The 18,217-nt window shown below is 42.1% G+C and overlaps 1 protein-coding gene across 2 annotated transcripts in view; it reads right to left on the reverse strand.

Annotated features, from left to right (window-relative positions):
- The window catches only part of EXPH5 (exophilin 5), a 34,568-nt gene that overhangs the window by 16,044 nt on the left and 307 nt on the right, over nt 1-18,217 (reverse strand). Inside the window, exons 1-2 of one of the 2 annotated variants that reach the window (XM_048295151.1) lie at nt 13,954-14,084; nt 1,501-1,658 (exon numbers count right to left, since the gene is read on the reverse strand). In XM_048295151.1, coding sequence (XP_048151108.1) covers nt 1,501-1,549 — 49 coding nt within the window. In that variant the 5' untranslated portion in view covers nt 1,550-1,658; nt 13,954-14,084. Of the gene's footprint in view, nt 1-1,500; nt 1,659-13,953; nt 14,085-18,217 lie in introns of those variants that run through there. The other variant, XM_048295150.1, reaches the window with a different exon arrangement.

An 18,217-nucleotide genomic window follows, 5' to 3' on the forward strand; every position in this document is an offset into this window, starting at 1 on the left:
CACAGGGAACTGGAGAATATAAGGAAACAAGACTTCGCTCAGAAATAAGGCATTACATTTTCTTTTCCATTTTAAACAATGCATGCCTGAAACAACACAACAGCCTGAAAATGGCTTATCCAATGACTGTAGGAGAAAGCAAACCCAGAAATGAAAGCTAAGTGTCATTTATAAAAATAGCAAGGGGCAGCATCTGCACCTCACTTGGACTGGGGCTGTGGATAAGTCCATGCTGCAGCAAGTATATCCCTGGAGAGACTGTGGCTCTACTTGGAGCAGGTATTCCCCTGAGAGACTGCAGGATGCGGGTAAGTCCAAGCAAGAGCAGGGGCAAGGGGAAGGCAGTGGGGTGGTTAATGGGGATATACGGGATAGTGTGGGACCTGAGTATGATGCAAAAGGTATGGAATAAGGAGTAGAGGATGTGCTGGGTTTGGCTGCTTTAATTATTTCCACAGCAGCTAATATGGGGCTATGTTCTGGATTTGTGCTGAGAACAGTGTTGATAATTCAGGGATGTTTTCCTTACTGCTGAGCAGGGCTTACACAGAGCCAAGGCCTTTTCTGCTTTTCACTCCACCCCATCAGTGAGTGGATTGGGGGTGCACAAGGAGGCGGGAGGAGACACAGCTGGGACAGCTGGCCCCAGCTGACCTAATGGATATCCCATACCATAGGGATATAAAATCTAAATATAGCATATAAAATCTAGGGGAAGAAGAAGGAAGGGGGGGGACGTTCACAGTGATGGCATTTGTCTCCTCAAGTCACTGTTACATGTGATGGAGTCCTGGAGATGGCTGAACACCTGCCTGACCATGGGGAGTGGTAAATGAATTCCTTGCTCTGCTTTGCTTGTGTGTGTGGCTTTTGCTTTATCTATCAACTCTCTTTATCTCAATCCACTTTTAGCCTTCCAATTCTCACCCCCTCCCAAGGTGGGGGAGTGAGTGAGTGGCTGTGTAGTGCTTAGCTGCCAGCTGGGGTTAAACCACAACCTTTTTATACAGTGCAAACATCACTGCTTTGACTGGGAAACTACCACTGTATTTACCATAATTATAGCAATTTCATTTTGATTAATAAAGAAATTTTTTACAGGAGGACAATTAATCACTGGAACAGCCTCCTCAGGCATATGGTAGAGTCCCCATCACTGGAGGTTTACAAGATGTGACTGCAAATGGTACTAAATAATCTCATCCAGGTTCCCTTTCCTATGAAAAATTGGACCTGAAGATCATCTGATGTCCTTCCAACCTGGGCCGTACTATGATTCTAACTATGGCATAACAATAACAGGGATTTTCTCTTGTGAATCCCAGCTCTGCTTTTAACAGAATCTGCTTAAAGAAACATACCCATTTTGAAAATATATCTTTGGTAAAACTATGATATGAGAAGAAGCTCGGTGCAATTTCAGAAACTCCTTAACTATTACACTCTGACATGCTATAAGACATTGGTTTGGTGATAAGGAAATGGACAAATGCAACTCACTGGTGTTTTTGCTCTTCCTTAGCTGATGCTCTAATGGTGGTTTTAGCATTCTATTGATATCAATGTAATTCTGAAATTTTCTTCTTTTTATTTCTTCAAACCATTCTCCAGTCACTCCCTGCAGCCCTTTTTCGGACTTCTTTCTCTTAAGAAGCTTGCTAAAAAGGAAAAAAAAAAAAATTTTAAGCCGTTTTAGGTATTACAAGCCCATCATTAGGAACCCTCCCTATTGTTCATTAAAGTATTTACAGTATATCTCTACATATAATGACTTTTACAAAGTCAGCAAGATGTGATACATTCACAGCAACCACATTAAAGTTTTAGTGACAGCAACATTCTACAGTTTAACAAATGAGATTATGTGACCAGGTTAAGTGGATGACTCATATGCTTGCATTATTCTCTTTCTTGAGGAAGTGCATCTTTTTTCCTTGCAAGAATAAGGCAATTCACACGCATTCTAAAACTAATTGAAAGTAAGATTAGTCGATCCAATAATCAAGTAAGAATAAATAACACTCTAAATAAAGCCATTTTTGAGATACTTATTCACTCATTTAAGTAGAAGCAATAACAAGATTATTTTTATTTTCAAGAGGAAGATCACTGATGCCCTGACAGTGAGGCATTCACTACACCCTTTCTATGCAAAAGAGAACAGTAAGTTGTGAATTCAGCTAATAGATATTCATGCAACATGTTCAACAAGTTTATCACATTCTCCTCTTTCCTTGATGCATAGTGATTCTCCCTGTGTTCAATACGGATGGAGGCAACTAATAATGAGTATGAATGTTCTACTACACTGAGGTGCAGCCTGAGCAAGCCACACACGTGGCTGCAACTGAAGAAGATATTTAGTAGCAAGTTCAGCTTTTAGACCAAGAGGTCACAGGAATTAACTGTTTAGCTGGACATAAAAGAACAAGGTACAGTTGCAAAGGAGTGGGAATACTGCAGTTACTTGTTTTCAAATTACATTACACTAGTGTCGAAAGTATAGATGCAAATACAGCAAATCCACACCCCAACTGATTCTGATGGCAACAAAACAAGACTCTGTGCACAGCCTGGAGATGCAACACCAATTTTTGAGCAAGGCTTTCATGTAAATCTGCCTCCTTGATCAGTGGTAAAAATCTGTGTCTAGGAATACAAATGCTCTCAGAGAACATAAGTCATTTCAGTTATCAATTTAAATAAAAACTCATCTGAGACAATACTTCTTCAAAAACAAACTTAAAATTAAACGTCTAGTCTGGAAATTGATATATTTTGATATGGAATTTATAGAGCTCATTGTCCATACTAGGCCCTACCATGCATCTGGTGGCATCTGATGGACAGGAAGGCTGGAGGGAGACATTTTTGGGAAACGAGTATTTCCCTTGAAGAAGATTACACAGCCACATGCACGAGTACTAGCCATTCCAAATAAACTTATTACAAAGGCAAAAATGTTAATCATCCCAGATATTACCGCACCATGGGAGTGACTAAACACCGTAAATGCATTGTGCAGCCTGGAACACAGCCTAGCACTGATGTGAAACACGAGGGGACGAACAATGTGCTCTCAAGAGCCAACTCCATGACCTCACTCCTCTGGCCTTACCAAAGGGGATCCAAGATACTGGGAGGAGTAAAAGCACAGAGAGGAAGGCATGAGCTGCTCGAGGAGTGGCTGCAGACACAGGGACCGCCCGGGAAACAGCCCCGTGGCAGTTCTGCTGAAGCCCCGAAAGCGGAGAGCATTTGTTACAACCCACAGCCGCGGGCTTTGGGAAGCGGGCCGGGCCGGATCCCGCGGCCGGAACAGGCGCCGGGACCGCCGCTCCCGGGCAGGCGGCGGGGCCCTGGCGCCCCCCAGCGGCGGCCGCCGGCACCACGGCCGAGAGCCCGCTCCGGGCGCGTCCCGGGGCAGAGCCGCCAGCCCAGCGCCCGCGGCGGGGAAGCGACAGACTGACATGAAAACAGGCATCTGCTGCACATTTGCGCATTCCAGAGCAAAGGGGAAGTATAGAAACCGCGCAACCACTCTAACATTGACCATACCAGGTACTGCACGAACATGCCTTGCACTGAGAAATGAAGTCTTGCACAAGCACTGACTTTAATGCTTAAATACTGTAAAGTCTTTACTGGTACATGCTTGGCATTATCTGTAGTTCTTATCCGTGAATGTGCTGCTTTTGAATTGTGCTGTCACCCCCAGCTCATCAAATAAATCCTTTAAACTGCTTGTGCGTATTTATATTTATGCACTCACGCAGGCCCATATACGGAACCCTATGTACATAGTTATTTGAGCAACGAATAATAGTAATACAATAAACGATATGTAACTGCAATATCGCATGACTATTACGTATTTCTCCCTTGCAATGACTCCCAGCCAAACCACATCATTTCCCTACATACCTACATGCTCTGTCAAGTTTACATGCCCCCTCATGATACTAATGAATGACAGTTGTGAGCCAGAAGGAAAGCCCGTCTCAAGAAACAATTACAGCAGGAGATGGTATCTGCAGTCAGTATTGCAATGAATCTGCCTCTGAGGCAGCCTTATTGTTGCTCGGATTACACATTATGTATTGAGCCACTGCTTCATAGGAGTGTCAAAACATCTACTGCTCTCTAAACTGAATGTACTAATCCTGCTTCCCAGTCTGCTCCATCTATCCTTACTCCTCATTTGTCTACAGCTACTTTTGTACATTTGGAGCTACTACATTTTGAGTGGAGACAACATCCTTGTTACTGGGAAAAGTACCTACAAACTGTTGTGGGATTGAAGGCAAATCCATTCCCAGGATTACTTACAGGAGACTGCTCCACAAACCAGAGCAGGCAGCAATCCTAAATGACCTCACAGGCTCATTACCTTTTCCCATCTATTATTCTGCACAGCATCTAAACTAATGAATCACTCAGGAGCAATTTCTTCGCACTGTTTTAAAAAACATCTCTTCCTTACTGGCACAAGGATGTCCCAGTATTTCTTACAGACATCTCCAGGGAAAAGTTAACCTAAAGGTTTGTATGCACTAGACTTTCATGTGGGTTATCACAAATACTGTTAATAGATGGGTAGCCTCCTCTGCCACTTCCTGTTAGGATAATAAGGAGCTTTAAATGCTACTGTAAGAGGAAAGGTATTTTCTTTACCAACTTCACCCTGAATATAGAGAAGAACACGTGTTCAAGGTAGTAGAAACTGGGTTGCCAAAGAGGACATCTGGGAACAATGCTGGTTTTTGCAGGGGACAGAGAACTCTATCCCATTTTTGCTAAAGCAGAAATTATGATTCCTATTGAATTTAGCAGAGGAGGATTTGGCCCTAAATGACTCTTACCACACACTTCATAAGAGAACAAATAAACAGCAACTACGAAGAATGAGGAATGGCACCAGGTGAACAATAAGCAGATCCAATCTGCTCATTGGATCAAGCTCTCAGTGTCTGAAAAGACAAGGCTGAAAGAATTGCAGATAAAAACAGTGTTGAAAGCGTTAGATAAAAACTACAGCAGGGCAGATAACATGCAGAAACAGTAACCTAAGCCAAGCTTTTCTCTTTACTCTGTTCACACTCCTTGCTTTGTCAGGAAGAAAAAGCTGGAGATGTTAAAAAACAGTGCCCGAAAAACCTGTTCTTTCCTAATTTTTACTTCAACTTATCCCCTTCCCACTGCTTTATACATCATGCTGCACTAGTGAACTGTACAACTCCATAATTTCTATAATCAGCTATTTTTCTAGAAAACTGACTGTTGTCACAGCCATGAGTAGCTCTAAAATGCATATGCAATAATATTTTCTTCCTTATAGTTCCTTCTAATTTTATGAAAATAATTTAAAGACACACTTCCAAGTTATCATCTTATTTGGAAAAAAGGGGGGAAAAAAGTACTACCGACAAAGGCAAAAGCTACCACAGCTGAAGTAATTTGAAAAAAAATATTATCTGTCATTTCCTGGAAACATATAATAGCAATAATGACAACATTCTGGTTTCCAAGGTGCCAGAGAAGCTCTTGTGACAGGTTAGTCCTACCAAGAAGAAAAACAGTGATACTGAGTCAACACACTCTTTCCTAGTACACCAGACACCCGACAGGTGTGTCATTATTCTTAGGCAGTCTTTATTCTTAGTAGATGGTACACTTTTACTCACATTAAAGCATCTTTTGTTTATTTTTCTTTCTTATTATTGTGTGTTTGGCTAATGAAAATGAACCAAGTCAGCCTCATTATAACATGTAAGACACATTATGCACAAGTAGATGAATCACAGAGGAAAAATTACTCCTGTGTTTTGGTTGCACATACTACAAGACAATGTAAAAAGATCTAACTGAAAACACACTTCTTTTTTTATTTGATATTTGTAAAATTAAACATTTCTGCAGTAATTCTCGAAAAATCAAGGTCTCCTCTAGCTTGATGAACAAAATGTGTTGGCAATAATGCTTGAATCTAACTTGCTATGTCGTTGCCAATCAACCACCCATATTGAATTTTGTCTTCCCCTGAAATACCAGTTTTCTGTCTAAATCTTCATCCTTTTCATCCTTTTGTCATTTTTGTTATTATGTATTCATTTTAAAATGCCCATTAACTCACTAAGTTGCCCTCAGATGTATTTATCTGAGTGTGTGACCAATAAAACTGTAGATGTGCATGGGCAAAGAGGACGGGCCACAACAAGGAAGAAAAAGGGTGTGTGGGCTCGGTGTTTGTTACTGACCAGGACCCAAACACCAATAAATGTAAAGGAAGGACTTTCACTCTCCTGAACAGGCATCAGGTCACGCTGCGGGAGGGAGTCCCCTAGTGGTGACACCCCTGAACGGAAAGGAGCAACTGGAAGTGCCAAGAAATAGTCACCTGAAGGCCAGGGGTGCTCAGCACTGAACTGTATGGGATATGTTTTCAGTTCCACTTTCATGGTCACATGAAGTTGCCAGCTCACAATTATCCCTAAATATTTAGATTCTGGAAATGTGCAAAACCAGGACACAGAAGACAGAAGAAAGTGAAAAGGGAATTAATCTTCTCTAGTTTTTCCTCCCAGACTGTACATTTAATAGGCAGAAGTACTTAAAACACAAAGATCCCACTTCTGCACATGATCTTGATATGCGCCCTGAAGTATCCTTTCAAACAGCAAGTAGGGCTACATAAACAGATACCTGCAAACAGAAATATAATTTTGTCCTTAGAACACTTTTCTGAGAATAGGTATCAGATTCACCCATTAAGTCAGGGATACAGTCAGGGAATATGTGAGTTAAAGGCAGAACATCTCTTCTTCCCTTACTAAAGTTCTACCTTGTCTGCTCATGGGGAGCATTTCTATTTCAACCTCTCCTCTTCTTAATTAAAGAGTAGAATAATCTGACATTATTACCCTATCTCTATTCAGCAAATTTATTCTTTTACATTAAAGCTGATCATCTGCTTTGAGATAGCCTAATCCAGTGGCATTGTGTGCATTCCTTATACACAACCCACAAAGACAGCGAGACTGTGAGCACACATGACACATTCTCATTGGACTCCCAGTGCACATCGAATACTTCTACTCTGTAAGTCGCAGTGTCTTTTGTGTCTACAATACTGTAACTTAAGCACTCTCTGTATAGTGACCAAAAGTTACCTCTGTTTTCTCCAAAACATTAACTTCTCATATTAAACTATGTGAAATTAATATACTTACACTAGCTGCTGTTTTCCTTCACCAAGTCCAACACTCCTTTCCCCCTGAAGCTTTTGTCTGCTTTCCTGAGTAAGAGCATGGAATGACACTTTTCCTTTGAAATGGAAAACTAGAAAATGTTCTAAGGGCAAGAACAAAGGTTAATTCTCATGCTGACTACGTAACTCCTCTGCTCTGGCAGCTCAGGAATCAGAAGCTCTCAGTTAAAGCTCTGAAATCAGAAGCTCAATGAGTGTCTTCAAAAAGTTAAGTTTTCAAAATACAGAGCATTGAAAATTGAGATCACAGGAGCTGAGGGTGATTAATCATGCATCTCAAGGTGTAACAATGCCTCAAAACATTACTTTTAACACGAAACTATTTCTTTAGCAGCTACCCTGAGTTTACAGTGAAAACATCATTTCAGCCCTGCTGGAAAAACCAGAGAAGTCTGTAAGTACAGATCTTTTAGCGGTTATACATACTTAGAAAATGAAAGCTTTTAGTCCTTTGGGCAGCTGGTCATGAAGAATGAATGAGATGGAATACTGCTAGGAATGTCACAGCTGTAGGTGACTCTCCAGTGTGGGCTGACTCTCTGCCATTCCCTTCACAATGTGTGCAAAGCAGGGGAAAGCTCTGTTCTGTGAATGTTTTATCAATCAGTTACAATGTCTCTGGAGACTACAAATAACAGTCAAGAAAAAAGGGTGTTACTTTACTATACTGTTCATATTTGCAAGCTACCTACCAATATTATATGGTAATAACAAAACAAATCCATGATGCAATGGAAAGAAAAGCCACCTATCATCATTAAAGTGTGTCACATAGCTTCAGATGGTAGTAATTAATGTCTCTAATGAGATTACTTCATTAGGAATTTCTATTAATATGAATTCATGCTAATGGGGGCAATGGATATAATTCTCAATGTAAAGATTCTGATTTGTTTGCAGTATAGATGTAGTCTCAGTCCAGAAACACTGCATGCCAGGAATAAGTTTTGAGCTCCTGAATTTCTGTCCCAGAAATCTTACATGGAAATGTAAGATGTATTCCATGTGGACCACATGATGGGTTGAAAGGCTGAGGATCAGGTCTCTCAATAAATCTGAAGCAAATGATTAACAGCAGGCATATTTACTCTTCCAGGGTAGAGCTGCTAGTTGATTACAATCAACTTTCATAAATATTGATAGCATGCAAAGAGACAGTCGTCTATTGCAAGTAATTTACAGCTCAGTCACGTATTATAAACTTAACTGCCTTACAAAGACATACAATGCAGATGTTCTTCCTCATGTTATTGTTTGACTTTCTTTATGTAAAGCCTTTCCTAACAAACAACATAAGAAAAAATCCCCAAGAAACAAGAAACAAAACACAGGCCAGGTAAGAGGGGAAATTGAAAGAGGGGAATTGGTTTCAAATTAGGAGCATATCCTCACCTCTACAAGTAGGTTTGTGTATGATGGCCCATGGGTCTGGACAGAGCTCTAAAACTGAGAGGTTCCAAACAGGCTTAGACATTTGCTTGTACAGAGCTAAGCCTGAAGCCTAGGGCTCTCAAAATACACCTTTGCAATCTCAGATAATTGTGCACAGTCTCACATCGAGCAGGGTTTACAGTTCTGGACAACAGAAGTAAGACAGGTCAGTGTACCTGCACACAGTTTATGTATTACTGTAACACTACAAAAGCCTCATTTACATTGCTTTAAATTAAGGAAAGAGGTAATAAGAATTAATATAAGCTTTAAAAGTTGACACAGTGGGTGTTGTTCATCTGCAAATGTAATGCTTATATGTACGTAATATATGTACATGTATGTAATATATACCTACACAGAGAACCTCTGCTATAGTACCTTAGACTCTCATAGTTTATCACAACTCTTCCACTGGAAATAGAAATATTATAGTATAATATCACTTTAAAATATTATATTTACATGTATATAACTTTACATATATTAAAGAACACACATATACACATATAAATATGTATTTAAGAATACACAAGTCTATAATGCGGAAAGAAACAGACTGCAGAGCACCCCAGACACATTGCTGCAGCTTTTCCTGACTGCAGCTTTCTGCACTCAGACCCCTACTGATCTAAAAATCCAAAGACATGGCAAGCAGAAGTGTTACAGTTCCTTGACTATTCCAACAACAAAGTAAAATCCATGTAATTTATGTGCTATAAAGTGTAAGCAGACAGTACTTTCCATCATTTACTCTTAGCTTTTGTGGTTTTGATGTGTTTGTTCACAGTTAATATGGTACCAGTACATGGATTTATTTATTTCTGAGGTAAGACTGAGAAAAAGGAGATCGTTTCTGTCAGGAGTTTAAAATGCAGACATTTAAATACAGTTTATTATAGTTAACAGTGTTAACATAATAATTTAGCTGCAAAGAAGGATTAGAAATACATTTCATATGAACTTTTAGATGCACGTGTCCTCAGAACAAGTCCCAAAGACCTGCTTTAATGAATTTCTTGCATGAAATACATACGTAGTGAATTTTTTCAGACTGTAAGCTCCAAGGAAATAAGTAATTTTTCAATTTAAAACGAACACCTGAAAGACCAAACTGAGATCAGGCCTTAGTTTATATAGCCCTGTGTTAAATTTCTGGAGCAGAAAAGAAAATAGGGTCTCCGTGCCCAAACTCAAAACTCCAGTGTGCCAAACTCCACTCGATTTGAAAACTAGATTCAGAGAGTAAAAAGATTTTAAAGGATAATTAAATTCAGTATACACAAACCACTGACAAAACCTAAATTTAAAAGAGGAAAAGGAGATGGACACACACAACAATTTTCAAATGCCATCAAAACAGTATCTGACAGAAACCAGTGAACATCAGCTGGAGTCCTAACACACAGCCCAAGTAGCTTTGCTCCCAGCTGTTAGCCAGGCCTCGCCCAGAGCCATGTCTGCGGGAGGTGCAAGTGCTGCCTGTCTGGATGGACATGGGAGTTTGGAGTACATTGGGGACCAAATCCAGCAAAACTCCAGCGCCTTAGGCTTCACTATGGAAAGCAGGTGCTGCAGTGTTTGACAGGCCTACATGACACACGTAACCTGAGCACAGGAGCTCTACTCTCACTACTGGAGAACAGCTGTGCTGGTATGCGTGGGCCACTCTGAACATGAATCACATGTGTTTCCGTGAAACACTTCTTTGAATTTCTGGCATAACCAATTTACTATTTCTGAAATACATGCAAGGACTTGAAGGTGTTGGGACACAGTGTGTAGAAGCTGTCAGCATGAGAAAATCATTCTCTTCTCCTCATACAGACACCTCAACATCTCTCTGCTTGCTTAGTATAAGCTAAGTATAAAGCCGTCTTCTTCCACCTAATGTCAATTTCCAATTTCAACTAATGTCAATTACTAATTTAACTTCTGCACTTGAATTGTGGAGGAGACAAGGTGTTGAGAATATAGAAACATTACTACTGGAAAGATCAAACCTGGGAAGTGTGCAGACTTCCTACAAAGTGCACAAGACTGTAACTGGGTCACAAGTCCATGGAAAACCTAAAAAAATTGGACTGCTCTGCATTAGCTATTCCAGAATAACTCCTCATATTGACTGTCTACTCAGTAGTTAGTTAGCTTGCCTGCTCTGCTGTGTCTGACCTATTTATTCTTGAAGCCTGGTCAATTTACCTATATAGACAGAGTTCAATAAGTTCTACTTTTACCATTAAGCTTGGACTTAGAAAATGTCTGCCTATGACTTAACAGTAATTCTTTGCTTAAATCTGATCAATTTCAACACCGTCTTATTTTTGGCAGCCCTAGTGACATCAGAAAGTTAGCTCAAATAATAACAATAATAATCTTTGTGATTTCCACTTTTACACTGTTTGGTCACTTGAAAATGCAAACATTGGTCTCAATGGTCCGAAAGACCTAGCACAAGGCCTGTGTTTGAATGAGCATGGGTGAAAGTGCCCTGAGAACGTCCTTCCCGCTCCTGTGGGTTTGGCTGCCTAGGACCCGGACCAGCCTGGGAAGAGCAGAGCTGGGTGTCCTTAGAGAAAGGTGTCATGAAGACAACAGCCACAGGTCTCAGCAAGGGCGAGCCCTCCTTCCCCTGGGAGCTGTGTTTAAGCACAGGCTGTCCCACTGGGCCATGCTCCAGTTACAGCCCCAGATACATCCCCAGCTCTGTCTGTGTACGGCCACTGCCTTGACCCCTGGGCTGACAGCCCAACTTGGCCTCAAGCCTGGCCACCTCACCCATGGCTTGCCTGGCCATCACGGGGCCATGGCTGACCCTAGTCACTGTCTCCAGGTCTGACCCTGACATGACTTCTTGGCTTGACCATGGCCCTGTACCATCATCCCAGCCCTGCCCCGTGACCACCAGACTGTGGTGGACCTGGCTGCCATCAGCAGGACTGACCCCAACCCTGAGCGTGACTCAGCCTCACAGCCGGGACCCGGCCCTGCCACGCCACCACAGCCATCCCTGGGGCCACCCATCTGTGTCACTGGGGACAGGCCCTGGTGGCCAGGCACTGCCCTGCCAGCCCCATGGGGAGCAACTGTGGGGAGCCAACATGGCCCCAGTAACCTAAAGAAAGAAGTACATTCAGTGCCCTACAGACAGGCTCTTCCAAATGTAACACACCTCAAAAGGTTCTTCCTTCTGCCACCACACACACCACAGGAAACCCCCTACCCTCAAACACCAAGTGCAAATCTTTAGAGGAAAGGATTGACACTGAAATTAGTTCACTATGAAAGGACAAAACCAACGAGCTGGCAGCAATTCTGGTCCGGACCCTGCTCTGTAAAATGTATAACTGGAGTTACACCACAGACTTTGATCTAGTTAGCCCAGATGCACAGAGCTGAAAAGCAACAGAGAAAATGGCACACATAGTGCCTACCTGCCCCTGGCCATTTCTACTTGCTCTTCCTCACCCTGTGTGAAGCCCCAGTCCATGAGTCTAGACCCCACCACAAGATAGGACTATTGAAAAACACGAGGAAAAAACTTGATAGGCAACTTACCAATTACATTTGATTACAGTACCCCCACTCAAACAAGGGAAGTCCCAAAATGGGATTCTTATTCAATGGTAATTGTTTACCAAATTGAGCAAAAGTTTTTAGATCCCGGTCTTCCCTGCCATTTTTGCTCCTATTTGCACTTCTTTAGCATATTAGCCCTTCAGGGCTCCAAGGACCTATTTTCCTAAGTGTTGACAAACCACTAAACACGCCAGTGGCACAGTATCAGTGGTAAGTAATAATAGTATCTCCTCCACAAACACGACACAGTGGAACTTGCACCCTGAAACATTCCCGGGTGGAGTATCTCTTATGAAAGAATTTCTTTATTAATGCTTTGTTCAGGGAGGGAGCTCCACTGGAACAAAAATATACCCAAGTAAAGCTGTCCTGGAATCCTGTCTGCTCTCCTCACCCATGCAGCTCATGTATTTTGGAGCTGATTTTAAAAACTCTTTGTAATTATGAGGAGTTGAGTCCCAAATCTAGATCTCTAACACCCAATAAGTTATTCTTAGTCTCCAAGAAGGTAAACAGGACTACTTTTGTGAATATGACAAAATAAAGCCTGCAATGGTAGACCCCTCAAATTGTAAGCAAGGCAATATAATTGAAGCACCAAGCATGAATATGCTCAAATACCTACAAAACTGAGTATGTCTGCACTTCTGCAACAAATGTCTTCCTAAAGTTATGAGTATGGTGAAAAAATACATTTCCAACACAGGATTTTATTCCCACCTTCTACTGCCAGACCTGTGAGAGAAAATGTCAGTCAAGAGAATACAGTAAGGAATTACTTGCAACAAATGAACTCAGTAAATGATCTGCCGTGAGGCAGTAAGAACAGTTGTGTGCCTGTAACAAATAACTGCGTCCAAGTGATTTATTGTAGAGACTGTCCAGAACAGTCCAAGGAGGGGATTCATCTTTCCCGCAACACTCATCTGTTGTTAATGGGTCAGCAAGAGTGGAACACTGAGTGGTGCTGACTGTACCTCCCAATTAATTTAATATGCTTTTCATCTTTAAATTTGAGGGTAAATTAAAATAAACCTTTGTTTTGCTGCCATCTTTTCCTATTATCATCTGCAAAATAAATCTACTGAACTACCACCTGTCCCGCCAAAAGCATAAACCAACCTGGAAAAGAGCAAAACAAATTAAATGAAATGGAATGAGTGCTCTTCCCTCCCAAAAGCTTCATTTCCCTTTCCACTTTTTTTCAGTTCCTATTCATAGACAGTGACTGAGGTACTAGATATGTTCTAGAGCTGTCAATTAATATTTTGCCATTCTTCCTACCAAAAAAAGAAAAAATCCTTACATAATACATGCACAGTTCTCAAAACACAATCTAGAAAGCAAATTGGTATTAGAGGAGGTACCTCTAATACCAATTCAGTTCATTTCCCTATTCTGTGGTTCAGTCTCTCAGTTATTTTCAATGTCTCATTTCTCAAGAACTAATAAACAAAAACAGCACAAGACTATTGTATGCAGTCATAATAGGAGCATTATATAAAACAGCCAAGTCTCCTAAATAGAAGTTAATTATTAAAGAATACAGAGCTCTTGTGCCCTTTTACATGCATTTTCTATTTATCCATAGCTCTTCTACTGTATCTAGCAACCATTCATTATTTGGACAGCCTGCAACTGTACAAACTACCTGTTCCCATGCCACATTCCCCTACCTGCTGCCTCTTTTAAGTAGCTGGCTCCATGTCTCCTGGCTCTTCTCATCTCAGCTGCTTTCTCTGGGCCTTGATGCAGTTCCAGGGGTGGAGGCGCATCTCTACACCCAGTGTTCAGACACTGAGACATCAGCGATCCAAAGCTGACTGGAATGACACCTGCTTGGGCACTGTCTGTCTCTCCACACTGCAGAGGGAGGAGCTGCCTTGGAGATAAAAAGCTCCACCTCTGAATCACATAGCTTCATGCCCTAATGCTGCTGAGCCTTCCTACAGTGACTGCCAGTTCCTCTGCTACCTGCCAAGCTCTGAAGTATTGTCCTGAAGAGATGGAAGGCAGTCAGCCTCTCTTTGCCCAGCCCATTTACTTCATCAATAAAGGACAGAAAAGAGAAGCACCTACAGGTTTGTTTAGCTTTTGGGACCTGGAGCAAATATTAGCTATCAATTCTTTTTTAATTTCTGTCCCCAGCAGCTGCAGAACAAAGCTTAAGAAGAGTGCACCCTCAAGTCTTGAAACAGTAAGTCAAATAATATCTTGAATGTTTTTATGTTGTGATTTTCAGGCCTATTTCATTACACATGGAAAGTTGATCTGTGGTATTAATAACCGCACGAGCATTCATTGTGTTCTTATGGAAACTGAATTGTTGGGGAGCCATCTGAACATGATACTGCACTGTGAACATACTGTATTCCTTCCTGTTTTCTCCTGGGCATCTCATTGTAACTGAAATATTTGTGACAAGGAACCTCCTTCCATGAGCATCTGTAAAATCATCAGTTTCATTAACCAAGCTTACTAAAATAGCATTTCATGACTTGAGTTGGACTTCTGCCTTAATACTGCAAATACTATTACGGAACAATGCATGTATATTGATATACAAACCTTAAACTCCATCTCTCTTCCATGCTAACATTTATGATAAATGAAATTTTCTTTGCATTGGTATTATGAATGAAACTGGATTGGATGAGCAAAGAAACCTGAAGGCAAGGGTTACCCAAGTTCAAAACAAATACGTATTTTTTCCTTTAAATTATTAAATAAGTGATTAATAAGTTTCTGAACTATTTTCAGTGTTTATAGAAGTGAACCGCCATATGAGTTATACCAAAGCTGACTGTTGCTGCTTCTCTGAACTTGTTTCAAGGAAGAAGGAGGCAGGTACGGCTGGTTTGCGGTGGCTGCTCAAAGGTACTGCTGAGAGGAGCCACGAGAGGGCACTGGAAGGAGAAAACAAGCCAAAAACCGCAGTTCCGGGAACCAGCAGGACCAGGAGACAGCAGGAGCTCTGCTCCCTGCCCGTAGCGAGAGTAAATTAAGGTCCAACAGGACACACAGTTCATTTCTGTATAAAAGCGAAAGCTATACTGAAAGCTGTCCCAGACCAGGCCTAGAGGTCTGAAGCCTGCCAAGGGAGCCAGGAAAGGGCCAACAGTACCCGGAGAACGTGCTGGGGCATCAGGAGCAACAGGAGGGGACAGCACCAAGCACAGCTGAGAACGACAAAAATGCGCACAATTGACAACCTAACTCACACGTTCCTGCTCTACAAAAGGCTACAAAGAGAAAGAGAGATGAGAGAGGTTGTCTAAAGCAACCTTTTCCCAGAAAATATCCCCATTATGCACTTAATTTCATAAAGGCATGGGCTGTCTGGATGAAGAGAGATCCAGTGGTTCTACCCAGTGTAGGTAAGCAACAAGAAAAGAAAAAAAAAAGTATTTGTCAGGAAACAATTGCAAGCTCAACACATTTGAGGAAGTCAGAATAAACCACAGAGAATGTCAGAATTCATCTTCTGACCTTACTTCTTATTTCATCTTTCAAAATTAACTGGCATTAACATTTTTCAATATAACTAACGTAGCTTGTTCCTGCTTTTTGGATTCCAGAGTTATATCGGGAATGAATTGCAATTCTTCATTGATCTTTTAAGAGACTGGCAGACAGCTACATGCTTGCTTGTATGACGTCAAACAGTATGGACAGGATCAGCGCAGTCATTAGAACCTGACTTTGGTCTGCCAGCAGATGCTTAATTCCCTCTGTCAATCCAGTCTAGATTGGTCTATACTGGAAAATGCTATATTATAAATACAGATGGTCACTGAAAAAACTTGACCAGTTTGTTATTGACCACTGGTTGTTACTGATTTTCTCCCTGGTCCTGCCCAGTTCCAACTAGCTCTTTCCAAAACCATGCTCAAGAGCAGTTTGAAGGGCAACTCACTTCACTAACTTTGTGCGAAAAGAGTAGTCTTAATGAAATTGCTCCTTCCATTCCACAGCATCTTCTATATACCCTGTTTGACTGACAGCATAAATCAAATAGCTTCAAAATCACACTCTGAAAATATTCCAGGAGTGGGCTGCCACAGTTCTCAGGCATTATTTTAAAACTTTTAAACCGAAAAAAATGAAGTAATAAGAATGACAAGAAGGCAGGCATACGGGACAAAGAGGAACAAATGCAATTTTGTTTAGAGCCTCTGAAGTTCACTGTGGTCATATAGGAACTGCAAGATTTGGCCCTCCAGGGTGATCACTGTTATTACTTTGATTATAGTAGCACAGGGCAACACCACACAGACTGGAATCTGTCTGCTCCCGATGGAAGTCCTCTGGCCTGAAGAGCTTACAGTCTAAATAACACCAGGTAGACAAGTGGAGTGAGAAAGAAAGTACTTTTATTAGGCCCAAGAGAGAGCAAGAAACTTGCCCAAGGACATATACCTTTGACAGATCCAGGGTTTAACCTAGATTTTCAGTAGGGCGCCTTGGTCATAAACACTCCACCTACCTTCCACTCAACTTGTGAATGACTCTTCAGCTGAGATTTAAATAGACTACATCTCAGTAAAGCATAACCAGAAACATCCTGTTATACCACATTTATTTTGACAGCTTTCACGTAGAGAACATTTTCTATTAACAAAGTCCTAAGCGCACAGATGAAGAAACAAATACAAATTTGGGGGCAGGTGAAAGCCTTGAGCTCAAGAGCAGGCTACTGCTTCACGAGACTCTCTACAGCATTGGACGCTTCAATGCATTTGCTTCAGCTTTAGTCCTAAAAACTTTAAGAGTTTTAAACTTGTGGCTCTCCAGCTATGTAATTCCCTGCATCCAGCAAAATCTTCCTCCCTTTTGGGGGGGTCATAATAAGGCACACGGAACAGAAATTAATCAGAAAAAGAAAAGTAATACCAAATTATGGAAGAAAGAAATCGCCAAACTTAACTCAGTCTAGGTTCACATGCCACAGAAAACTAAGATGAGTTTTAGATGTAAGTCAGTGTTGATACATAATATTTAACCATGCCCATCATAAAATCCACTTTACTGAAATATAAAACACACAGTACAAAAACCCACTTGAAGCAAATGTTACTAATTAACATTCCTTCTACCTCTTACATGAAAGCATTACTTGTGAAAAGGGCCCACTTGCAAATCTAAGAGGACACTGCCTCTCACTTTCACAACGTGCCAAAAGTCATACCTGCGGGAAGAAATGGTAACCTTTAATAATAAACGGCTCATTTTCCAGCATAATTTCTATTACTTCATCGACCTTTGCTTTCAATATCAACACAAATAGCTTTGATGATTACACAAAGGGGAAATATGAGTTAGAAGCAAGGTCGAGGTGCCATAAGGCAGAGAGAATTCAATTAAGTCACTTTCACGAGTCCTGTGAACTACCTTTCACGCAGGTGAGTGCCTGGCTTTGTTTCCAAAAGCTGCCAGGATCGATTCAAAAGCCGCAGAGCTGCCACGTTTCCCTGCAAGGTCCAGCACAACTTTCCTGTCTCCGTGGTCTCCCGGGTACCGGTGTTTGGCCCGCACCCCATGCCAGCGGCACGGTGAAGCACAGAAGCGGCCTCCTCCTCCTCCTCGGGGAAGGAGAGGTGCCACGGGGAGCCGCAGCCGTGACTCAGAGCCGCCTCTGTCACAATATGCATTTCCCAAACGTCCCGATGCTTCAGGTGCCCGGCCGGACGGCTCCGGCGGCAGCCGGCGCTGGCGGGAGGCTCTGGCGCTCCCCGATGCCCCGGCAGGACCGCCGGGAGCTCAGCTCTCCCTGCCGCGCAGCACCGCTGCCCCGCGCCACCTTGGCCGGAGCAGACCCTTCCCCGCGGGGCGCCCGCCCGCCGCCCCCTTTCCCGCTCTTCCCGTCGGGATGAAGCGGCCGCGGCTCCGCCGCCTCCCCGCGCCGCCGGGCTGGGGCCGTGCGCCCTCCGCAAACCCCGT

Source organism: Corvus hawaiiensis, chromosome 2 (assembly GCF_020740725.1).
Source record: "Corvus hawaiiensis isolate bCorHaw1 chromosome 2, bCorHaw1.pri.cur, whole genome shotgun sequence".
Classification (NCBI taxonomy): Eukaryota; Metazoa; Chordata; class Aves; order Passeriformes; family Corvidae; genus Corvus; species Corvus hawaiiensis.